The following is a 25,956-nucleotide window of genomic DNA, read 5'->3' on the forward strand; positions in this document are numbered from 1 at the left end:
CTTTACTGAAGACTCATCTCTTCAGTGGGTCATATGATTGAGTGTAGTCTGGCCCAGGAATGGGAGGGTGAACGGAAAGGCTCTGGAGCAACGAACCGCCCTTGCTGTCTCTGCCTGGCCGGTTCCCCTCTTTCCACTGGGATTCTCTGCCTCTAACCCTATTACAGGGCTGAGTCACTGGCTTACTGGGGCTCTCTCATGCCGTCCCTGGAAGGGGTGCGTCACCTGAGTGGGTTGATTCACTGATGTGGTCATCCTGTCTGGGTTGGCACCCCCCCTTGGGTTGTGCCGTGGCGGAGATCTTTGTGGGCTATACTCAGCCTTGTCTCAGGATGGTAAGTTGGTGGTTGAAGATATCCCTCTAGTGGTGTGGGGGCTGTGCTTTGGCAAAGTGGGTGGGGTTATATCCTTCCTGTTATATCCTTCCTGTTTGGCCCTGTCCGGGGGTGTCCTCGGATGGGGCCAAACATAGTGTCTCCTGACCCCTCCTGTCTCAGCCTCCAGTATTTATGCTGCAGTAGTTTATGTGTCGGGGGGCTAGGGTCAGTTTGTTATATCTGGAGTACTTCTCCTGTCCTATTCGGTGTCCTGTGTGAATCGAAGTGTGCGTTCTCTAATTCTCTCTAATTCTCTCTTTCTTTCTTTCTCTCTCTCGGAGGACCTGAGCCCTAGGACCATGCCCCAGGACTACCTGACATGATGACTCCTTGCTGTCCCCAGTCCACCTGGCCGTGCTGCTGCTCCAGTTTCAACTGTTCTGCCTTATTATTATTAGACCTTGCTGGTCATTTATGAACATTTGAACATCTTGGCCATGTTCTGTTATAAACTCCACCCGGCACAGCCAGAAGAGGACTGGCCACCCCACATAGCCTGGTTCCTCTCTAGGTTTCTTCCTAGGTATTGGCCTTTCTAGGGAGTTTTTCCTAGCCACCGTGCTTCTACACCTGCATTGCTTGCTGTTTGGGGTTTTAGGCTGGGTTTCTGTACAGCACTTTGAGATATCAGCTGATGTACGAAGGGCTATATAAATACATTTGATTTGATATTCCATGCGAGAAATTGCCAAGAAACTGAAGATCTCGTACAACGCTGTGTACTACTCCCTTCACAGAACAGCGCAAACTGTCTCTAACCAGAATAGAAAGAGGAGTGGGAGGCCCCGGTGCACAACTGAGCAAAAGGACTAGTACATTAGAGTGTCTAGTCTGATAAATATCCACCTCACAGGTCCTCAACTGGCAGCTTCATTAAATAATACCTGCAAAACACCCGTCTCAACGTCAACAGTGAAGAGGCAACTCCGGGATGCTGGCCTTCTAGGCAGAGTTGCAAAGAAAAATCCATATCTCAGACTGGCCAATAAAAATAAAAGATTAAGATGGGCAAAATAACACAGACACTGGACAGAGCAAGTGTGCCTAGAAGGCCAGCATCCCAGAGTCGCCTCTTCACTGTTACAACATTAATTAACAATGTCTACATTGTATTTTTGATCAATTTGATGTTATTTTAATGGAGAAAAAATTATATTTTCTTTCAAAAACAAGGACATTTCTAAGTGACCCCAAACTTTTGAACGGTAGTGTATGTAGCATGCTTAAAACACAGAGCCTAACTCTAGCTAGCTGCTAGGAGGATGTCAAGCCATTGGAAGAGTGGGTAAGTGATTGACTTTTTCCCCTCATATCATTTTTCGATGGCTATACACAGCTAGAGATGCAGGTGTCATTTGGTTAGCTAGCAAGAACTTCAACGAATGTTATCCAGTTAGCATATCTCTTGCGCATGCAAAATTCACTCTGGCTATCTACTACGATTTCAGAGCACTTTCATCTGAAATTGCCAGAGCGCAGAACAACTGATGAATTTACAAAAGCACAACACCTGCTGAATATGACCGGTGTCAGCAAACATAGACAAAAAAAGTGCTCTAGATAACATGTAAACAGTCTAACCTGCTCAGCTACGGCAAGTAAAATGGTCTCTCATTTGTGTCTGGAAGTAGCAAGCTAGCCAGTTAGCTTGGGTGCTTGGTTGGGACAAGCATGCATTGGAAGGCAAGCTGCAGAAGGATGAAGAGGCTACAATTCCCCATCATTTATCAGTGCAATTTTGACAGTTAACTAGCAGAAAAAGTTTGAGAGGGTTTATCTGATGTTCCTTCATTAGATTTTAGCTAATCTTCCTCTGGCTAGCATTAGTTGATATTGTTGTTGCTGATGTACATAACTGAGGGAGAGAGAGCCTTTTCATGGTTGTTTGCTATGCTATGTACGTTCCCACATGTAAGAGGACTCCAGTGGTGTTTGCATATTTGCAGAAATCCATTCAGGTGTATTTTGTGGCTTTTGGCGAATGTGTTCTATGGCTTGTTTGTATAAAAGCCTACCGTAGCTCTGATTGGCTATAGCGCACCAGTCTGTGTAGACTCCGGTTCTGGACAAAACAGATGTTTTTATTCGGTTGAATTTACTGCAGTGTCTATTCATTGTCCAAATGCATGGCTCCTTTCCCACACTACATTGCTATAGAACTTTCACAAATGCCTTAGTATATATAATTCCCAAACATTCTAAGAATTTATGAAAATGTGAAAATGACCATATCTAAGTGGTAGCTTGTCAGAACATTTTTGAAAAGTGTCATTCTTCCTGGGTGTGTATATGAACATATTCTAATAAGATTTAGCAACAACATCCTCTTTGATAACACCTGCTGCAGCTGCTGAAAACTAGCCAACAACAAAAGCTAGCTAGCTAGACCGTGGGAAAATTACTGCTCGCTATTGGCCTCGCTATTGGCCTTCAAGAAGGCAGACTTTTCCATGCGTTTTTGTAAAATCGGTCCCACCCATTAAGTAAAAATGTGATTGGTTGATTCCACCGTCACTCCAAAATGTTGCCCTAATACAGTTGATTGGCAGATGCCTTTATCTAGTTTCTGATGACCTAGCCAATAGCTGACTTAGCTAGCTAGATTTATCTCCCCAGAGACTAGCAAAGAAAGAATCATGATAGGATATTTTTTCTCTTCAGTGTTAACCCTTTCATTTCCAACAAAAACTGAAGAGATTAAATCAGATCATTATTATAATCATTATTTTATACATCCTTAGCCCTTCTCTGAAGGTGTAGAAGGCTCATTGTGCTCCACTGTGTTTGGGTTAGTAATAATTTGTATAGTGGCTCTATTTGCCTTCAGCAGCATTTATTCACTATTCTGAATGTCTAAAGAAACCATATGTTGTTATGAAATATGAACACAGAAATACTGGACATTTTTAACTCTTATTATGGTGGGGATTTGACAAAATTGCAATTATGATCTTGAACTCGCATTTTTCTGGTCTCGGTCTTGACTCTGTCTCTGACCCCTCTTCCCCAGCCTGGTCTAGGTCTTGACTCGGTCTCAGCCTCCCTCGAGTCTTGGTCTAGACTCGGACTCGACTTGCTCCGGTTCTTGAATCGGTCTCGCTTTAAGTGGTCTTGAAGACAACACTGAAAAGCAGTACGTTACCTTGATGATAAGAGTTAAAAGGGAAAAGCACAGGCTCTGTCATAACCGGCCGCGACCGGGAGGTCCGTGGGGCGACGCACAATTGGCCTAGCGTCGTCTGGGTTAGGGAGGGCTTGGCCGGTAGGGAGGTCCTTGTCTCATCGCGCACCAGTGACTCCTGTGGCGGGCCGGGCGCAGTGCACGCTAACCAAGGTTGCCAGGTGCACGGTGTTTCCTCTGACACATTGGTGCGGCTGGCTTCCGGGTTGGATGCGAGCTGTGTTAAGAAGCAGTGCGGCTTGGTTGGGTTGTGTATCGGAGGACGCATGACTTTCAACCTTCACGGGAGTTGTAGCGATGAGACAAGATAGTAGCTACTAAAAACAATTGGATACCATGAAATTGGGGAGAAAAAAAGGGTAATAAATAAATAAATAAAATGTTTGAAGAAAAGGGAAAGGCAGTAAGTTACATTGATGTTAAGAGTTAAGAAGGAAAAGCAGTAAGTTACATTGATGTTAAGAGTTAAGAAGGAAAAGCAGTAAGGTACATTGATGTTAAGAGTTAAGAAGGAAAAGCAGTAAGTTACCCTGATGTTAAGAGTGTAGAGGTTGAAGCAGTACCTTGATGTTAGGAGTGTACAGGTTTCTAAGTGAGGACAGAGCAGTAGACAGGCCCTCTGTGCTGTAGGAAACCCACAGCCCCTGGAGGATGGACGAGGAAACCCCAACCTTCTTGCTTAGGCCCTGAAATATAGACATAATTTGAGCTGTCACTGCTTTGAGTTGTGCTGTGTGCGTGTGAGTCTGTGTGCGTGTCTGTAGGCAGTGTGGTTAGGTGAACCTTGAAGATGTGTGCTTTGAGGATGTGGTGTCCCAGTTCAATGGTCTGCTGTCGGTTCAGCTTGGTCTCCTGGCGAGAGAACCAGAAGGCTAGCAGGGTGTGGCCACTCCTACAGGGAGACAGGGAGGAACATAAACCATGAGCTTCTGCACAAATAGTTAGGGTTAGTAGATAGTTAGATGTAATGTTGTTGACAGTTAGTTGAACATGCTTATTCCTGTTAATTCCCTAATGATTATAGGAAACGTCTAACCGTGATTTCTGGAAAGCTAGGAATTTGGGGAATTTTTTGTAACTCTATCCAAGACTACATCAGTCTCTCATATAGTACCCACCCCCTACACACCAGGAGACCCATCCACCCACTGACCTGGGGTCACACAAGAACTTGGTTTTCTCCCCCTCCTCCCTCCAGATCAGCCACTCCCTGAAGGATGGGTGAACAAACATCCTGGTCCCATCCCTCCTCTTGACCAGGAACATGGCTAGGTTGTCTACGCGCTGTGTGAAGTCCTCCCAGTCCAGCATACCCTGCAGCAAAGAGGGTGAAACCAATAAACTTAGCTTCTTAGCTGTGCACATGCCCAGGAGCTTTGCTAAGGCTGTTCTTTTTCACGGGCACTATCGTTGCTATCCGGAATACAACTGCACATGCCCAGGTAGTGTTCGCATGGTGGCTAAGTGTGGCATGTTTTCCTATGGGAAATGCATACAGTTCCCCGTCAGTGCAATAAGTGTATTTGCCTGCAGGGAGCCGGCATTGATAGCCTGGTAGATCTGTTCGTCAGTGAGGGGGTGGAGGGTTGCCACGGCCACGTTGAGTAGGGGGAGGGCCCGTTCGAAGGACGACTGGGTAGGGAAACGCATGTTGCACTGCAGCAGGTACACCTCTGCCAGGTTGACGGGCACCACCTGGGATCAATGAACCAATCAGATATTTTCTATCAACAAATAAATAAATCAGTCAGTCAATCATTATTATAGCATATTTCTTAGATAGGGAGTGCAATACAATGTTCTGTATAAAACATGTAAATGGTACATACAGTGCCTTCAGAAAGTGTTCAGAGGCCTTGACTATTTCCACATTTGTTTACTTTACAGCCTTATTCTAAAATGGATTAAATAAAACATTTTCCTCATCAATCTACACACAATACCCCATAGTTAAAAAAGCGAAAACAGGTTTTTAAACATTTTTTGCAAATTTCTTAAAAATAAAAAACAGAAATACCTTATTTACATAAATATTCAGACCCTTTCATATGAGACTCGAAGTGAGAACTCCAGTGCATCCTGTTTCCATTGATCATCCTTGAGATGTTTCTACATTTTAGCCCACCTGTGGTATATTGAACTGATTGGACATGATTTGGAAAGTCACACACCTGTCTATATAAGGTCCCACAGTTGACAGTGTATGTCAGAGCAAAAACCAAGCCATGAGGAAGAAACAAATTGTCCTTCGAGGTCCGAGACAGGATTGTGTCTCTGCTTGGAGTTGGCCAAAAGGCATCTAAAGGACTCAGACTATAAGAAGCAAGATTCTCTGGTCTGATGAAACCAAGATTGAACTCTTTGGCCTGAATGCCAAGCACCATTGCACCATCCCTACGGTGGAGATTCTTGGTGACAGCATCATGCTGTGGGGATGTTTTTCAGTGGAAGGGACTGGGAGTATAGTTAGGATCGATTGAAAGATGAAGTACAGAGAGATCCTTGATGAAAACCTGCTCCAGAGCGCTCGGGACCTCAGACTGGGGCGAAGGTTCACCTTCCAACAGGACAACGACCTTAAGTACATAGCCAAAAACATGCAGGAGTGGCTTTGGGACAAGTCTCTGAAAGTCCTTGAGTGGCCCAGCCAGAGCCTGGACTTGAACCCGATCAAGCATCTTTGCACCTGAAAATATCTGTGCAGCGCCACTCCCCATCCAAGCTGACAGAGCTTGAGAGGATCTGCAGAGAAGAATGGGAGAAACTCCCCAAATACAGGTGTACCAAGCTTGTATCGTAATACCCTAGAAGAATTGAGGCTGTAATCGATGCTCCTACAAAGTACTGAGTAAAAACCTATTTTTGCTTTATCATTATGGGCTATTGTGTAGATTGAAAAAAAACTATTTAATCAATTTTAGAATAAGGCTGTAAAGTAACAAAATGAGGAAAAACTCAAGGGGTCTGAATACTTTCCGAATGCATTATATATACTGAACAAAAATATAAACGCAACATGTAAAGTGTTGGTCCCATGTTTCATGAGCTGAAATAAAAGATCCCAGAAATGTTCCATACGTACAAAAAGCTTATTTCTCTCATATTTTCTTCACAAATTTGTTTACATCCCTGTTAGTTAGCATTTCTCCTTTGCCAAGATAATCCACCTGACAGGTGTGGCATATCAAGAGGCTGATTAAACAGGATGATCATTACACAGGTGCACCTTACAATAAACACCACTCTAAAATGTGAAGTTTTGTCACACAACACAATGCCAAAGATGCCTCAAGTTGACTGCAGGAATGTCCACCAGAGCTGTTGCCAGAGAATGTAATGTTCATAAGCTGCCTCCAATGTCGTTTTCGAGAATTTGGCAGTACGTCCAACTGGCCTCACAATCGCAGACCACATGTAACCACGCCAGCCGAGGACCTCCACATCCGGCTTCTTCATCTGCGGGATCGTCTGAGACCAGCCACCCAGACAGCTGTTGAAACTGAGGAGTATTTCTGTCTGTAATAAAGCCCTTTTGTGGGGAAAAACTCATTCTGACTGGCTGGGCCTGGCTCCCCAGTGGATGGGCCTGGCTCCCAAGTGGGTGGGCCTACTGATCGCTGCATCATGTGAAATCCATAAATCATTTGAAATTGTTACATGTTGCTTTTACATTTTTGTTTGGTGTAATTAAAAGTAGGATAAAGAAAAATAATAAAGACAAGAATAAAAGCAAGGCAATAATGCATACTGTAAATTACCCCCCCAGGCAGGCTTACCTTGTAGCTGGAGCTCTTGAGGACCAGGTACCCCTTCTCTATAAGGTCAAAGGTGAGTTTTAGGTACAGGTAGGATCCCTGGCTGAGGGCCTTGAGGTGGGCAGAGAGCTTGCCGAAGGTGGTGTTGTCCATCTTGCCGTTGAGAGAGATGTTGTTCTGTATCTCAGGACTGCTGTGGATGCGGTGCAGGATATAACCCTGTAAATCCTGGTCTATAGCATCATTTTCCTCCAGACCATCCAGAGAGATATGGTGGAATGGGAGCAGCTTGGTGATCTCCTATAGGAGGGAAGTAGGGGAGGATGAAGGGAGAAGGAGGAAGGAGGAAGAGGGGGGAATGATGGATGAAGGAGAGGAGGAAGGAGGAGGAGAGAGGAGGATGCAGATGGATGGAAGAAGAAAGTGGGAGGAAGGGATAAATGGAGGAAGGAGAGAGGAGGATGAAGGGGGTTGGAAGATGAAAAGTGGGTGAGGGAAAGAGATGCGTGGGCAGTGTAACAAGATGTACAAGCAATCTTCCACTGATGTCAATCTATTGTCAAACTCTATCAAAAGACAATTATCCTTGTTTGGTGTTATCAGTGTTAATCTTGTATGTTTTTAATGGCCACACGCTTAATGGAGGGGTAGAGGACTGTAATGAGTATAATATGTATACCTGTAATGTGGTCCTAACAGTGACCACCAATTTGAGCCAGGGGGGAAACTTGCTGATGGTTTTGCTGAGGAATGAGACGATGGTGTCTCCGTAGTCAGGCTTGTGGAACTCTGCCTCATTTAGCCCATCTATCAGGATGACCAGGTCATCTTCAGAGGCGATCTTCCTCTCTGAAAACCACACACAGAGAAAAGAGTCAATATGGACCAAAAAACATGATTGCAAATGTTCTGCCTAATGTACTCTTGCTAAAATCAAGAATACATATGTGTTGAGGATCCCACCCACTGACAGAGTCACTAGGAGTAGAGACAGTTTTATCACCTTTGTAGAGAGCGTCCAGGGGTTCTAGGGGTGTCCCCCAAATGTCACCCTATTCCCTATATAGTGCACTACTTTTGACCAGAGATTCCCTATATAGTGTACTTCTTCTAACCAGGGCTTATTGCACACTATTTTTAACTAGGGCCTATAGGGCTTTTAACCAGGGCCTATAGGGATTTTAACCAGGGCCTATAGGGCTCTACTTTTAACTAGGGCCTATAGGGCTTTTAACCAGGGCCTATAGGGATTTTAACAAGGGCCTATAGGGCTTTTAACCAGGGCCTATAGGGATTTTAACCAGGGCCTATAGGGATTTTAACTAGGGCCTATAGGGCTTTTAACCAGGGCCTATAGGGATTTTAACCAGGGCCTATAGGGATTTTAACCAGGGCCTATAGGGATTTTAACCAGGGCCTATAGCAGAGAATTGTATCACCTTTGTAGAGGGCATCTAGGGGTTCTAGAACTCCTCTTCTGAAGGAGGCCAGGGGATCCTGAACGCAGGAGCGCAGACTGAGCATGCTCTGTAGCTGTGGCTCCCTGAGCAGCAGCTCTCTGTAGGCGATGAGCTGTGGCGAGCGACACAGCAACGCTGCCACGTTGTGGACAAACTCTGGCACCAGGCACGTGTAGGCGTTGTCCGCCTGGCAGTAGTGGTACGCCACCACCTGGGGGCGATAGAGAGGGGGAGACATGGTAGGTCAGTAAAAGGGGGTGGAAAATATAAGACGGGGTTCAGGTCATTAGGTCACACTGTAGCAAAAACATTTTTAAAAACATTTAAAAATAAAATGTGCATTTCTTATTGGAACAAGTCCAGGTCATTCTTCAGATTGGTGCTTAATGAACACGATCCTGTTTTCTATGTTTTGACAATAAGAATCAGGTTTTATAAACTGCCGCTGCTACAATTGATTTGGTGAGTCAACTAGTGAGTCAACTAGTTCATGGTGGATGATTGCAGTGTAATGAACATATTACGTCTCGTTTCTCTTTTCGGTTTTCAGCCAATAAATAATTCAGAGCTCCCTGCCGTTGAGAAAAGATGAATGTGAATGAGTGTGTGTTTAATTGCATGTTTAGACGGACACCCAGAGGAGTCAAAAGTCTAAATGATTATCCGCACAACACAGATGAGTAATCTCAATGTGTTTCTCTATAATAATACATTCTCAGCACGGTGAGCACAAAGCTTTATAAACTGCCACGAGCAGATAACACAAAGAACAGATGGGCGTGAAAGAGGTAAGGAGAGAAAAATAAAATGAAAAAGAGGAGGAGAGAGGTGAAGTGAAGCAATTAGTAAGCTGCGCCACCAGCAAGGTGTGTCCAGCTCGGGGACTATGACAGTTGACGTGGACCAAGCGCCAGCCTCTGTTCCTCTGTTTCATCAAGGAAACCGCAGGGATAAAATAACAAATCAGGATAAAATGCTAATTGAGTCACAGAGGAATAAAACAGAGCTTAAAACAAAGGGAGAAAAGTGGGAGCGGGCTCAATTATTAATGCATCGAGTTAACAAGATATAATAGCTTGGCTGGGAAATGGCTTTCTGCAGGTATACATATTTCATAAGGCTCCCTGGCAAAGTTGTTTTTTCTCTTTTAAACACATCTGCATAATGCAGCAGGCTGGGGAGAGGAATGGGGCTGGGGCTGGGGCTACAGATGGCAAGGCGCGTCTGTCACCCCCATTTAGGGGATAGGGGAAGCTGGGGCTATGGTATGATGTGAGTGGTGTGGGGATTTAGGGAAGCCACTAAGCACCGCCTCACACATCATTCATATTTAACTTCAGACTAGACAGGTTCATAAATGTTAACACGTTTACTCCACTGAAAGAGAAAGAGTTGGTAGAAAGAATGTTTCTAGGCCAAACTGGATGTTTGCAATTAAAACAGCTAGCCTTGTGTACTGATGTCTCAAATATGCTGTGAAACTGGTCCAAAATCCAGACTAGCATGTCACTTAGTATGAAGATGTGTTGGGCATGCATTCTATGGTCTGCTAGCTTGGCAATGAGGGTATAATTGTTATTGGAGAGTCATCTTTTTTTTAACCTGAGATGCCAGTCTCCTCATGGCCTCCTCCTGGCGTCGTCTCATTTCAGGGGTCCCGGGACAGCTGCCCCCTCCCAGAGTACCTGTGCTATAGGCCGGCTGGGGCTGAGTAAGGGGGAGCTCTCCATCTGAGAAGAAGCATAGAAGGAAGAGGATTTAACCAATGGCATGTTTGTCAAACCATTTTTCTATCAGCTTAAAGGATCAATCTGCTGTTCCAACAATAGCAAAGCACATGCACTCCACCTCTGTTTTGTTCAACATAAATGTTTTTTTAGAAACTTTATTGAAAGCTGACTTGTTGGTTGTGGCCATTTTAATAGCACTCTCTATTCATGAGTATCTTAGCCTACGTTTGGGAGAGGCCTGCGGAGAGTCAGAGGCGATCTGTCTCATGCGCGTTCCGTGGCAGCTCAGCGCCACCAGACGAGAGATGATGGCTGTCTTGCCGTAGCCAATGTTGCCTACGACAACTACGCCGAGGTTGGGGATGTTGTTGCCTCTGTTGAGATGGGCATCGACCTCCTGGAACAGCCAATCACGGCCGGTGAAGACGGAGTCCATGGTGATGCTGGGCACCTCGAAGAGGAGGGGCTTCAGGGAGATGTCAGGTGGCCGGTATGGGGCAAACCGCACTGGAGGGGCAGGGGGAGAGAGAGAGAGGATGGACAGTTACAATGGTTGCTCTTTATTTTACAGAGAAATGCTGCCACTACATTAAGATAATGAGTGTGTATGGCCTATAGTGAGTCCTGACTGTCATGGGACTTCCTCCTACTGCTGTAATCCCTACTGTAATCACTGCTGTAATCATGTGTGACAGAGAAGGGATTCAAGGGAAATATTTGTTTGTTTCACAATTGAAACAGGTATGTCCTAACACAAATACTATTATTTTTCCTCACTAGGGGGAGACATTAGATAAACGTGTTGTTTTTCAAAGACTGTCTGGGCATCCGTTCATCTGAACAAGAGTAGTATTAAAAAACAAATGGATGTAAACTATGTTTGGACTAAAATATATGTCTGGAGATGAGAGAAGGACCAAATCGAAACAGGAGTTATTTTTCCTACTTCTCTTAATTGTACAGTTAGCTGTATTATCTGAAACGACATCAGTGGAAATATGGACAAAATGCATGTAACCAGATTAAAGTACAGTAAACTTACGTGATTGGGATTGCCAGGCATGGTTGTTAGCAGAAGCTGAGACAAACAGAAGTGAGAGAAAAGAGGAGGCAATGAAAGAACAGACAGGGTCATGGGAAGCATAACAGAATGGACGCTGGCAGCCGTGTGCAGTATGCTAATGGTGCAGGGTTGGTGGTCAAAGGTCAATTACATTTCAATTCAGGAAATAACTGAAATTCCAATTCTAATTCCAATAAAGAACTGGAATATGGAACCGGCCCCCAACACTGGTACAGAGAGCCGCAATAGGAGATGGAGACTGCAGCATCAGATATCAACTAATATGATATAATAACATCTCCAGATCCATCTATTGTAAGGCAGTACACTCCCAGAAATAAATATCCTGTGGTCAAGTGATATCTATCTATTGGTTTAGGGCAGGCGACACAGTACAACATAAATGCAATAGACAGACCATGAGTCCGGGCTGGGGAGAACATGTGTGATGAACGGTGTGTGTGTTACATAAGGAGCATCACAATATAATGAGCTCCAATTGCTGTTATTTATATAATATATTCCTTCCCAAAACGTACAAAGTGCTGGGCCAAGCATGTTTTACAGCTAAACCAATAATAATAATAATAATAATAACAAGTTGGGAAAAATGGTTGATGACTGCACAGTAGTAGTATAGATATACCTGGGGAAAAACTACTTCCAATCTGTGAATATAGCCTGACATCAGCAGCACCATATATTATGTATATACAGTCAACACAACTTGATAAACTCAATTTCGCTGAATCACCACAAACAAAAACCGACAATACACAAACATGGACACAGACAGAGACACAGAGACACAGACAGAGACACAGAGACGCACACTGAGCCTTGGCATAAAACAGTTGCTGGGATGCAGCAAACCACCGAAAATATTTTCTGCATTGCCATCCTTCAATTGATCCTAAAACTGATTAATAAAATCTCATAGACTATGAAAGAGTGTCGTAGATATCAGTAATGGAAAAAAACTAAAACACCCAACACTTTCTCTTCACTGTGTGTTAGTTAGACCGGGCACCGGCCATAGCAGATGTCAATTAAGACGGTGTCCTGCATTAAGTGGTGCTAATCTCATTAAGTGACTAAATGCCAGCGCCAATACAGGGCTGGCATTTAGTCTCTTCTCCCACTGTAATCACCTCACACAAGGTACTACTCAGCACTAGCAGTTGTCTATGGCAAAGACCATTAAGCATTAGGCCTATTAGCTAAGTCATAGTGCCTCTGCTGGTCTGCTGAAGGTGATAAAATCCTAGAAACATGGCTGCCATGTTGTGAGCAGGAAGGAGGGAGCATGGAGCGGGTCTGTGGGGGGTGCTGTATCTGGAGCTGCATCACTTCCTGCTTAGACAAGGCTGTGAGAGGTATAAAGCCTAGGGATCACTCTGCTCCTCTCCTCTCCCCCTGACCAGCTAGACAGAGTGGTACCACTGTGTGTGTACGTGTCCAGACGGAAAGGCTCACTCAGACACTTTAATTATTCACTAGGTGAGGATGACTCAGAGCAGGGGAGGCTGAAAGAATGGAGGGAGGTGAGGAGGAGTGGTACTTCAGTCTGCTCCATATGAAGGACCAGGGTTACATTAGGCCCAGACAGCTCTACTCCACAGATGTGCGTGTGTGTGTCTGCCTTCGTGCGTGCGTGCATACATTTGCATGCATGGATTTTTGTGCCTGCATATGTGTGTCTAGAATGAGTGTATTAGGTGGGAGGCAATCTAAGAAACTGCATCTGCCTGATTCACCAGGTCTATCACCATCTCTTGCTAAGCTGCTGTACCATGGTCGTTTCCCAAATGGCACCCTATTCCCTATCTAGTGCACTACTTTTGACCAGACCCCTTTGGGCCCTGTTCAAAAGTAGTTCACTAAATAGGGAGCCATTTGGGACACATGGTCTCTTCTCCCTGCTATCTTCACTCTGACTCACTCACTGGGCTTAAAACAGCATCACTGAGCTAGTCTCTTGATTTCCATGACAGCATCAAACAACATAAAACAAAGGAAGTGAAGCAGTGCCAACCAAGGAGGACGGTTCAGCATTTGGTTACCATCTGACTAGCACAACAACCCGCTCATATATACTCACTATAGTATAGCAGCAATGTGTTGCTCCCTTTGCGACCATACCTACTTTTATAGCAGACAATTTGTTCTCCTTTAAAACTCACTGTGCGGCCATACCAACTAGTTAAGTAAGTCTCTCTCCCTGAAGTAAGGAGGTGTAGTGGTGTAGTTTACTCAGGAAGGTTGCTAACACTGATCGGAAGAGGCAAGGAGCATGCCTGGATGCAGTGGGCCGGCTTGTAAACACACTTGGCTGCGCTTAGGAGAGGAGAAAAACAAGTGGCTGTAGAGCTCGGAGAGTACCAGGCCTAGAGCCCTCTACTCTGCAGCTGGCTATGGGGAGCCCACACACACATGCAGAAGCATGCACGCTCATGTGATATAATTATTATTTTGTAGATGTGTTATGGAGACACACAGCTAAGTGTGAAATGTAAAAGCACTTGAGGCAGCAGCTTGCTGTATCCCTATACTGTATGACTGGATGGCAGAAGACTGTGATGAGTTCATTCGTGGCTAAATAAGTAAAGAAGGAAGAATGGCGAGGGGAGAACATTATGGTTGTCCCAAATGTCACCCTATTCCCTATATAGTGCACATTTGACCAGAGCCCTATATATAGAGAATAGGGTGTCATTTGGGAAGCAACCTGTCTCTTCTGAAGGGCTATAGTGCTCCTGTCTTACCTCTGAGGTCGGTCTGGGCGTGGCCTGGTCCGGTGTGTGTGTTCTGTCGATTCATGCGCATCGACGTGCGCAGCGGAGTGTGTCTCTGATCATCCAGGTAGGTCAGGTCCTCCAGGTGAGCCGAGCTGGTGGCTGAGGTGTGTGTGTGTGTGTGTGTGTGTGTGGAAGAGGAGAGAAAGAAACCGTTTGATTCACATGCGGCTTTGATTTACATACAGTATTATGATAGCTCATGCCAGCATCCTGAGGCGGTTTGGTCGTCAAGACTGAGTAAGTTCACAGTAAAGTTTAGAGAGGAAGGCAGGAGGGAGGGATGCAATATGGCTGTTACATGGACCTGTCCCCCACCCCCCTCTGAACGGCTGTTCCATGGGCTTGTGAGAGGAGGCAGATGCCACCTAGACCCTGTGGATTAATTAACTCTGCAGACAAATGTCTTATTCATGGAGAAAAATCCTTGCTCACACCATGCTGTGTCTGCAGACCAGCTCTACTCTGGGGGCCACTGCATTGTCAATGAGATTACAGAGGCTGGTGTGTGTGTGTGAGGGGGGGGGGGGGGGGTCAGTTCCCTCAACCCGCCACCACATCAGTGGGAGCTGCAGCCTCAAAGCCAGTCAGAGTCAGAGGAGGACATATGTATGACTAAGTGAAACTATCAGTTATAAGGTATGTCTAGCAGCAATGTCAGACCACAGCTTTGAGAGAGAGAGAGAGAGAGAGAGAGAGAGAGAGAGAGAGAGAGAGAGAGAGAGAGAGAGAGAGAGAGAGGAGAGAGAGAGAGAGAGAGAAGAGAAGAGAGAGAGAGCAGAGAGAGGAGAGAGAGAGAGAGAGAGAGGAAGAGAGAGAGAGAGAGAGAGAGAGAGAGAGAGAGAGAGAGAGAGGAGAGAGAGAGAGAGAGAGAGAGAGAGAGAGAGAGAGAGAGAGAGAGAGAGAGAGAGAGAGAGAGAGAGAGAGAGAGAGAGAGAGAGAGAGAGAGAGAGAGAGAGAGAGAGAGAGAGAGAGAGAGAGAGAGAGAGAGAGAGAGAGAGGAGAGAGAGAGAGAGAAAACAAAAAGATAAGTAGTTAACACATTGGAAAGAATTAATTTGGCCCTACACAGAGAGTACACAGCGGCAGAATACCTGACCACTGTGACTGACCCAAAATTAAGGAAAGCCTTGACTATGTACAGACTCAGTGAGCATAGCCTTGCTATTGAGAAAGGCCGCCGTAGGCAGACATGGCTCTCAAGAGAAGACAGGCTATGTGCTCACTGCCCACAAAATGAGGTGGAAACTGAGCTGCACTTCCTAACCTCCTGCCCAATGTATGACCATATTAGAGAGACATATTTCCCTCAGATTACACAGATCCACAAAGAATTCGAAAACAAATCCAATTTTGAAAAACTCCCATATCTACTGGGTGAAATTCCACAGTGTGCCATCACAGCAGCAAGATTTGTGACCTGTTGCCACGAGAAAAGGGCAACCAGTGAAGAACAAACACCATTGTAAATACAACCCATATTTATGCTTATTTATTTTATCTTGTGTCCTTTAGCCATTTGTACATTGTTAGAACACTGTATATATATATAATATGACATTTGTAATGTCTTTACTGTTTTGAAACTTCTGTATGTGTAATGTTTACTGTTAATTTTTGTTGTTTTTCACTTTATATATTCACTTTGTATGTTGTCTACCTCACTTGCTTTGGCAATGTTAACACATGTTTCCCATGCCAATAAAGCCCTTGAATTGAATTGAATTGAGAGAGAGAGAGAGAGAGAGAGATTCACTACTCTACTCTCAGAGCATGGAGGTCAAACAGTCAATCACACCTTGAGGCACTGTCTTCTTTGAAACTCTACCTGAATAGATCCACAGATGCATCATGGAGTGAGGAAGGAGAGGAAGGGGGTCGAGCATGACTTCCTATTGACTCTCTCTCAGATCAGCCCTAACTCGTCAGTAGCATCTATCCACGCAAACTGCACCCAGGTTGGAAGTACAATATAATCCATGGGGAGAGATCTAGAGAGGTATGCTGGGATCAGATCAGTCTGATCATTAACACTGGTCTCTTCCTCCTCTGTCCGTCTCAGAGGGTTCACCTCCCAGCAGCTTGTGTGCATCACCAGCTTAGTGTTAATGCTCCAGTAGCATGTGTGTCTGTGTTGTTGATTGCAGTGAGTCACTACAGCAAACCAGCAATGGAGTCAACCAATGATGAAGCTCACAGCACAGCTTTCCCAAAATGGAGGGAGGACAGCAGCTGGGAATGCTGGGGGCTTGGCCCTGGACCTTACTGGAATGGGGGGGGGGGGGGCATGGTCATGGAACTGGGTAATGTAAGTCCCAAACTGCACCCTATTCCCTATATAGTGCACTACTTTTGATCAGAGCCCTATGGGCCCTGGTAAAGAAAATAAATAACTATTGCACTAAATAAGAAATTGGGTGTCAATTGGGACACAGACTGGTTTGTTCAGATAAGAAACGCCACTCCTACTACCACTACGCTAGCCTGGTCCGTTTGTGATGTATGGCCTACATGTTTGGCATGACAATGACCATAGGAGTTGGCAAGACAGCACAAACAGATCTGGGTACAGGTTACCACTAAACTAAGACAAAAGGTCAAAGATAATGTTTGGGCTTAGGAATAAGGTCAGGAGCTAAATTCAAATTCTCCCTTTCCCTTTCTTCAACTCGGTTTTAATCTGAGGAGGACTGAGTTGAGAGTTGAATTCACTATCTATCAGCAATGCAGTGTCTGTGCCAATGCAGCTAAGATAGCACAACTAGCGTGCTCAGTGGAAATGGAGGGGGAAAAGTGTTAGTGAGAGAGTGAGAGTGAGAGTGAGAGAGAGAGACATCATGATGAAATGACTCCTGGCGCTGAATAGCATGGTGGAGACCTCACCCAGCTGTGTGCGTGAATGCGCATGTTCCTGCTTTATCAACCCAGTTATAAAGCACATGTCCAGGAACATTACTGCTCTCTGATATACATCCAGGCTAGGCAGTAGGCCTGGTATCCCAACAGTCCAGCCAGTTATCCCACAACACATTTCAGAAATGAACTAAATGCTATTGTCTCCTCTAAAATGTGATGCCGCCCAATCTCCCTCTCCAAGGGGAAATAGGGGTATTGACATTTCTAGTGTAATATTTCTACAATACAGGTTGCATACCAAATTGGACCCTATTGCTATTTAGTGCACTCATTTTGACCAGGGCCCATACGGCTCCATTTTGGACACACCCTACATTATTAATATGTACAGAGGTGAAAATTCTGAAGAATGGCATGGTAAAAACCTGATGGGTTACTGACTATGTTGTATTAGTCTGGTCTTCAAGGCCAAAGAGTTTTGAGGAGAATGTACATTTTTCAATGAGAGGTTTCTATTCATTTCTGTTCTATTCCACTTAAAATACTACTGAGATGACTGTGAACGAGACAGAAAAGATATCCTCCTTTATCCTTTAACATTATATATTTCCTCCCTCCTTCACCCTCTCTCTTTTCTCTCCATCCCTCGCCTCCCTCCATACCTCTCACACTCTCCCAACAAGCTTCTCTCTCATTAGGTAATAAAGTATCCCCCTCTCCTCATTTTCCACCTCTGCAGCCTCCCTTTCCTCTCACTCCACGGTCTCAGCTAGTTCTCTCCTCCTGCACTTCAAAGCAGTGTCTCTCTCCCTCTCAGTGACTCAGGGGGATAGAAACGGTTAATGCCTGAAGCTCTGATGTTCCTCTGCCGTGGGAGACCAGCCAATCCACGGCCACCTCTCCTCCCTCCTTTCTTCCATCCCTCGCTCTTCTTTCCCTTGGTGGAGAAAATAGCTCTCCCTCTTTCCCTACCTCCTAATGCATCCACTTCTCTCCTCCTTCTCAGTCCCATTCCACCACTCACAAGGTTCATTCTACTGTAGGCCTGGATAAAATAAATCATCTCTCCTTCTTTCGCTCCTCTCCCTCCCTCGCTGTCGCTCTCACCTCATCTCATGTCATGTTACTTCTCGAGCAGCTCTCGAGCCCACTCCTCCTGCCTGCTCTGTCCTTTTTCAAGGACTCATTATTGAAGCAGGAGAATAGATTGAAGCTCATTCTCTCTAAACCACTGTCTGTACACCCACTACCTGGCTGTCAGACAGACAGTTAGCTATTAGAACATGGCTGACATAGAGAGCAGGTCAGAACAGATATGTGTGAGGTATATTACTCCTTTTAGTGAAACTGTTCCATTATCTACTCTGGCACACTACTAAGAATGAAACAATACACTGGGAGTTCATTCTGAGCGGTATGTTAGTATTGACATTGTCGGAACCCCACTGCATCTTCGCAACACTGTAACGTCTGAAGGGAAGGCTCAGTAATACAGCTCATCTCCAATGAATGTCTCGGCTCTGAATAGCAGGACAATAATACAATAAGATCCATCAGGAATGGCAGCCTGTTATGTAACTTCACATTTTAAGATTAATTTAGCCATACTTTGGGGAAAAAGCTATTTGAGGCATGCTATAAGTGTCATAACTAGACAAACATACATTTTCTATGTAACGTTCCCCTCAACATTCAGATACAATTGACAGAATGTGCAATATATATATATATTTTCCTGGAATCAAACAATAGAGCTCAATACTGAGAATGAGGCTGTCAACATTATCTTGCGCCTTTTAGATAAAAAGGGGAAGGAAGGACACTGCATAAGGACGCAGTCAAGGTTAAGCCGTAGGTCAACGTCAAAGGTCAAAGGTTAGGATATAGATGTGTACAATAGGAACAGACCAAGCAGGAAGAGCGAGGAAGAGGTTGGGACTCACCTGCGACGGAGTTAGGGCGAGGCATGAGGTACAGAGGGATGGAGTGAGCGGAGTGGGAGGACATGCTGTCCAGGTGTCTCTCAGGGATCTTGTTGAGGCTGTAGGTTGAGGCGGCCATGTTCTCATCCACACGGTACAGGAACGAGTCGGTGCCAGACTTCTGGCTCTGCCACAGCTTCAGGTTACTGCCACGCGAGAAACCCCCCTCCCCGTATTTACCCCCCCGCTCAGCGTTCTCCGAGTAGCTGGTCAGGGTGGCTGGAAGGAAGGAAGGAACAACGGGAGTAGAGGAGAGGGGTCAGGGGTCAGAGTGTAAGGAAGGAGGGGTTGACTCTGCTACGACCATGCTTGATGAGCCAACGTCACAACAAATCATATACAGTTGTGGCCAAAAGTTTTGAGAATGACACAAATATAAATTTTCACAAAGTCTGCTGCCTCAGTTTGTATGATGGCAATTTGCATATACTCCAGAATGTTATGAAGAGTGATCAGATGAATTGCAATTAATTGCAAAGTCCCTCTTTGCCATGCAAATGAAATGAATCCCCAAAAAACATTTCCACTGCATTTCAGCCCTGCCAAAAAAGGACCAGCTGACATGTCAGTGATTCTCTCGTTAACACAGGTGTGAGTGTTGACGAGGACAAGGATGGAGATCACTCTGTCATGCTGATCGAGTTCAAATAACAGACTGGAAGCTTCAAAAGGAGGGTGGTGCTTGGAATCATTGTTCTTCCTCTGTCAACCATGGTTACCTGCAAGGAAACACGTGCCGTCATCATTGCTTTGCACAAAAAGGGCTTCACAGGCAACGATATTGCTGCCAGTAAGATTGCACTTAAATCAACCATTTATCGCATCATCAAGAACTTCAAGGAGAGCGGTCCAATTGTTGTGAAGGCGGCTTCAGGACGCCCAAGAAAGTTCAGCAAGCGCCAGGACCGTCTCCTAAAGTTGATTCAGCTGCGGGATCGGGGCACCACCAGTACAGAGCTTGCTCAGGAATGGCAGCAGCCAGGTGTGAGTGCATCTACATACACAGTGAGGTGAAGACTTTTGGAGGATAGCCTGGTGTCAAGAAGGGCAGCAAAGAAGCCACTTCTCTCCTGGAAAAACATCAGGGACAGACTGATATTCTGCAAAAGGTACAGGGATTGAACTGCTGGGGACTGGGGTAAAGTCATTTTCTCTGATGAATCCCTTATCCGATTGTTTGGGGCATCTGGAAAAAAGCTTGTCCGGAGAAGACAAGGTGAGCGCTACCATCAGTCCTGTGTCATGCCAACAGTAAAGCATCCTGAGACCATTCATGAGTGTGGTTGCTTCTCAGCCAAGGGAGTGGGCTCACTCACAATTCTGCCTAAGAACACAGCCATGAATAAAGAATGGTACCAACACATCCTCCGAGAGCAACTTCTACCAACCATCCAGGAACAGTTTGGTGACAAACAATGCCTTTTCCAGCATGATGGAGCACCTTGCCATAAGGCAAAAGTAATAACTAAGTGGCTACAGGGAACTCGCCAGACCTTAATCCCATTGAGAACTTGTGGTCAATCCTCAAGAGGCGGGTGGACAAACAAAAACCCACAAATTATGACAAACTCCAATCATTGATTATGCAAGAATGGGCTGCCATCATGTGGTCCAGAAGTTAATTGACAGCATGCCAGGGCGGATTGCAACGGTCTTGAAAAAAAAAAGGGTCAACACTGCAAATATTGACTTTTTGCATCAACTTCATGTAATTGTCAATAAAAGCCTTTGACACTTATGAAATGCTTGTAATTATACTTCAGTATTTCATAGTAACATCTGGCAAAAATATCTAGACACTGAAGCAGCAAACTTTGTGGAAATGAATATTTGTGTCATTCTCAAAATGACTGTACAGTGCATTCGGAAAGTATTCAGACCCCTTGACTTTTTCCACATTGTGTTACGTTACAGCCTTTTCTAAAATGGATTCAATTGTATTTTTTTCTCATCTATACACAATACCCCATAATGACAAGGCAAAAACATATTTTTTGAAATGTTTGCAAATGTAAAAAAAATGAAATAACACATTTAGATGAGTAGTCAGACCCTTTACTCAGTACTTTATTGAAGCACCTTTGGCAGCGATTACATCCTCGAGTCATCTTGGGTATGATGCTACAAGCTTGGCACACCTGTATTTGGGGAGTTTCTCCCATTCTTCTCTGCTGATCCTCTCAAGCTCTGTCAGATTGGATGGGGAGCATCCTGTCCTGTTGGAAGGTGAACCTTGCCCCAGTCTGAGGTCCTGAGTGCTCTGGAGCAGGTTTTCATCAAGGATCTCTCTGTACTTTGCTCTGTTCATCTTTCCCTCGATCCTGACTAGTCTACCAGTCCCTGCAGCTGAAAAACATCCCCACAGCATGATGCTGCCACCACCATGGTGCCAGGTTTCCTCCAGACACTTGGCATTCAGGTCAAATAGATAAATCTTGGTTTCATTAGACCAGACATTCTTGTTTCTCATGGTCAGAGTCCTTTAGGTGCCTTATGAGGATTGGCTTCCGTCTGGCTACTCTATAAAGCCCTGATTGGTGGAGTGCTGCAGAGATGTTTGTCCTTCTGGAAAGTTCTCCCATCTCCACAGAGGAACTCTGGAGCTCTGTCAGAATGACCATCGGGTTCTTGGCCACCTCCCTGACCAAGGCCCTTCTCCCCCGATTGCTCAGTTTGGCTGGGCGGTCAGCTCTAACAAAAGTCTTGGTGGTTCCTAACTACTTCTATTTAAGAATGATGGAGGCTACTGTGTTCTTGGGGACCTTCAATGCTGCAAAGAATGTTGGTACCCTTCCCCAGATCTGTGCCACAACACAATCCTATCTCAGAGCTCCATGGACAATTCCTTCGACCTCTTGGCTTGGTTTTTGCTCTGACATGTACTGTCAAATGTGGGATCGTATAAAGACAGGTGTGTGCCATTCCAAATCATGTCCAATCAATTTAATTTACCACAGGTGGACTCCAATCAAGTTGTAGAAACATCTCAAGGATGATCAATGGAAACAGGATGCACCTCAGCTCAATTTCGAGTCTCATAGAAAAAGGTCTGAAAACATATGTAAATAAGGTTCAGTTTATTGCCAAAATTTAGAAAATCCTGTTTTCACTTTGTCATTAGGGGGAATTGGTCTGACTATGTGTATGTGTATTTTTTCATGTGTGCGTTCATGTGTGTGTGTATATATAGCCCTTCCCCCTCACCAATGATGCCGCTGTCCCGGCTCTCCAGGGTGGAGGTGGGGCTGGTGACAGATCCGTAGACGTGGTCCTTGTGGCCCTGGTTACCCCCGGGCATGGCACCATCGGCGCCGGGCGGCAGGGTGGAGCAGGGGGAGCCGGCCGGGGGGGAGGCTGTGCTGCTGGTCAGGGTGGAGCACGGACTGATCCTCTGGTTACCAGCCAGGTCCTGGAGGAGAAATACACACAGTCAGTGCCCAAGCCCGTGCCCACACACACACCCCAGAAACCCAAGACGATTGAGCCCACCATCAATAGGAGAGGAGCAAATTACCACCACAAGGTAATGGAGGAAGTAATCACATGTTGAGTCTCTCGGTTTCAAACATCTCTGGCTCTAGTAAGCACTGAGCCTGGTACTGGAAACCATGCTACTGTCTTCCATTGCGTTCTGTGTAGGTGTATAATTATCTAGGACCAATAGTACTTGATCTCTTGCAGCAGAATGATTCCACAGCCTTGCTGAGAGAGAGAGAGAGAGCTTTACACAGTTCCTGACCCATCCCCCATTGGATGTTACCTGTCACAATGTTACTACCCCCTGCCGTGCCCCTCCCTGATGTCAGCTCAGGTTAGGATGAGAGGGCACGACAGGGAGAGAGGCATTCTGGCATGGCTAATCTACACACTCACACATACACACAGACACACAGACATTCATTATTTGTAAGGTAAAGGACTCTCAGTTCACGTAGCTGCCTAGTGCTTAAAAAAACAGGTTTATTGTGCAAATATACTGTGTAAATATCCTACTCTAAATGAGTTGGAGTTTCTTCCTTGTATTTAAATTTATGCTATTTGTACTCTTTTTATTCAATTGAGCATTTTTTTTTATTATGCTTAACTTACTTACTCTTATTGTTATTATGTCACATTGTTGAGAGGTGAACCTGCAAGAAAGCATTTCAATGTACTGTGTACCATGTGCATATGACATATACACTTGATCTACTGTAGAAGACCATGGCTCCCCCTCATACGCCCTCCTGAAGCCTCAACTCAACCCCAAGCCTCAACTGCTTAGCCCCCTTTGTATCCAGTCTATGTAACAGTCAGACTGCCCCTGGTCTTCCTGGTCAGTGTGAGTCAGTCAGAGCTGTAGTGACAAGACAGAGAGCCAAGTCAGGCCGCATGCTGTCTGTTACGTGTTCCTTCTCATCTCTGCCCCCCCCCCCCCAACTCCTGGGGCCAGGGGGGTTGGGGCCTGTACAGTCAATGAGTTGGGCAGGCGCAGTAAGAGCTGTCCCCTGTACTCAGGGTTTGGAAGAGAGCAGTCAATCGGCACATTTACAGGGCCAGTCTGTGAGAAGCTAGCAGAAAACGAACACACACAGCACCTCTATTCAGCAAGCAGCATAACCTCCATCTGCTGGGCTAGTGCACTCTGGTTTGCATCCCAAATGGCACCCTATTCCATATATAGTGCACTACTTCAAATGTATAGCACTACATAGGCAATAGGATGCCATTTGGGACATCTCTTGTATTAGTCTGACCATCTGACCTTAAAATGCACGGTAGAATTGGATTGAACTTGGATGCTTGGATCTTTGCCTTGCTGAGGCAGAGACGTGGAGAGGCAGAGGGGTGTAGAGGGGTCAGGCAATTAATGGCTGGCTTTCTGGAGGTTGAGAAGGTCACCTTCCTCCCTAAGCCAATAGGCTTTAGAGATCCCAGCTACCGTAACAATCCTACCTACTGTAGGCCAACTGAAAGTTTATCGTATATTGATTTTAACAGTAAAAGGAAATGTATCCTTTAATATCCTCATATTGCCGCCCTTGAGCCGTTCAATGTATTTTCATGGATAAAAAAAAAGAAACTTAGGGCAGGCTATATTTGTGATGAAAATATTGGAAAATTTGACTTGAGGGAGTGCACACGGCAGGAGTCCACGATGAGTCACCGGTTTGCATCCCAAATGGCACCCTATTCCCTACATTGTGCACTACTTTTCACCAGAGCCCTATGGCCCTTCTCTCTAGAGTGAGAAGCCACTTGAATGAACCTCTCTCACATACCTCTCTATACACCCCCACCACTACAGCATAATAGCATGTGCTATCAGTCTAATCGGTTAGCCACACTGCGTCAGCCCATACCTATACATCCATAACACACCTAGCTGAAGCAACGGCTAACGCCGTCCGTCCCTCCCTCCCTCCATCAATTCAAAGGCTTTATTGGAATGGGAAACATATGTTAAAATTGCCAAAGCAAGTGAAATAGATAATAAACAAAAGTGAAATAAACAATAAAAATTAACAGTAAACATTACACTCCAAAAGAATAAAGACATTTCAAATGTCATATTATGTCTACATACAGTGTTGTATCGATGTGCAAATAGTTCAAGTACAAAAGGGAAAGTAAACATGGGTTGTATTTACAATGGTGTTTGTTCTTCACTGGTTGCCCTTTTCTTGTGGCAACAGGTCACAAATCTTGCTTCTGTGGTATTTCACCCAGTAGATATAGGAGTTTATCAAAATTGTTTTTTGTTTTTCGAATTGTCTGTCTGTCTCTCTCTCTCTCTCCCTCTCCTGTAAAACGTAGATGTGTCAAATTAGGTTTGAGGTACAGAAAGCAGGTCATCTGCTGTAGTGCTTAAAAACAGACTTATTGTGGCAAGATATATAGTGCCATCGCAAACTATTCTAAAATTGATTAAAGTGTTCCCCCCCCCCTCAATCTACACACAATACCCCATAATGACAAAGCTAAAACAGGTTTTTATACATGTTTGCAAATGAATAACATGTTTTTGTTGTTTAAATATCACATTCACATAAGTATTCAGACGTTTTAGCCACACCTTTGCCAGCATTTACAGCTTTGAGTCTTCTTGGGTATGACGCTACTAGCTTGGCACGTCTATATTTGGGGAGTTTCTCCCATTCTTCTCGGTAGATCCTCTCAAGCTCTGTCAGGAAGGATGGGGAGCAGTCCATCCAACCAGCCTCACAACCACACGCCATATATTACCATGCCAACCCAGGACCTCCACATCCGGCTTCTTCCCCTGCGGGATCATCTGGGCTTCTTCCCCTGTGGGCTGAGGGGAATTTCTGTCTGAAATAAACCCCTTTTGTGGTGAAAAACTCATTCTGATTGGCTTGGCCTGGCTCTCCAGTGTGTGGCCCTGTCTCCCCAGTGGGTTGGCCTATGCCCACCCAGGCTCATGGCTGCGCCCCTGCCCAGTCATGTGAAATCCATAGATTAGGGCCTAATGAATTTATTTCAATTGACGGATTTCCTTGTATGAACTGTTATTCAGTCAAATCTTTGAAATTGTTTGCTGTGTGGGCGTAGCGCATAAAATTAGTCTATCCTCGGTTGCACTCACTACAGAGTTCCAAACTGCCTCTGAAAGCAATGTCACCACGCGCAATGTCAAGCGTCGGCTGGAGTGGTGTAAAGCTCGCCGCCATTCGGACTCTGGAGCATTGGATGTTCTCTGGAGTGGTGAATCAAGCTTCACCATCTGGCAGTCCGATGGACGAATCTGGGTTTGGCG

General features: G+C 45.1%; 1 protein-coding gene across 10 annotated transcripts in view; it reads right to left on the reverse strand.

The window, feature by feature from the left end:
* Nucleotides 1-25,956, reverse strand: part of tanc2b (tetratricopeptide repeat, ankyrin repeat and coiled-coil containing 2b) — a 213,023-nt gene that overhangs the window by 23,937 nt on the left and 163,130 nt on the right. For 8 of the 10 annotated variants that reach the window (XM_031805232.1, XM_031805237.1, XM_031805233.1 and 5 more), the window contains 13 exons: nt 22,404-22,608; nt 19,161-19,418; nt 14,332-14,463; nt 11,546-11,581; nt 10,729-11,010; nt 10,376-10,503; nt 8,753-8,984; nt 7,993-8,162; nt 7,335-7,613; nt 5,086-5,253; nt 4,712-4,872; nt 4,342-4,450; nt 4,122-4,244 (listed from right to left, as the gene is read on the reverse strand). In XM_031805232.1, the coding sequence (XP_031661092.1) occupies nt 4,122-4,244; nt 4,342-4,450; nt 4,712-4,872; nt 5,086-5,253; nt 7,335-7,613; nt 7,993-8,162; nt 8,753-8,984; nt 10,376-10,503; nt 10,729-11,010; nt 11,546-11,581; nt 14,332-14,463; nt 19,161-19,418; nt 22,404-22,608 (2,283 nt within the window). The remainder of the gene's footprint in view (nt 1-4,121; nt 4,245-4,341; nt 4,451-4,711; nt 4,873-5,085; nt 5,254-7,334; nt 7,614-7,992; nt 8,163-8,752; nt 8,985-10,375; nt 10,504-10,728; nt 11,011-11,545; nt 11,582-14,331; nt 14,464-19,160; nt 19,419-22,403; nt 22,609-25,956) is intronic. The other 2 variants (XM_031805234.1, XM_031805236.1) reach the window with 1 other exon arrangement.

Source organism: Oncorhynchus kisutch, linkage group LG25 (genome assembly GCF_002021735.2).
Source record: "Oncorhynchus kisutch isolate 150728-3 linkage group LG25, Okis_V2, whole genome shotgun sequence".
In the NCBI taxonomy this organism is placed as follows: domain Eukaryota; kingdom Metazoa; phylum Chordata; class Actinopteri; order Salmoniformes; family Salmonidae; genus Oncorhynchus; species Oncorhynchus kisutch.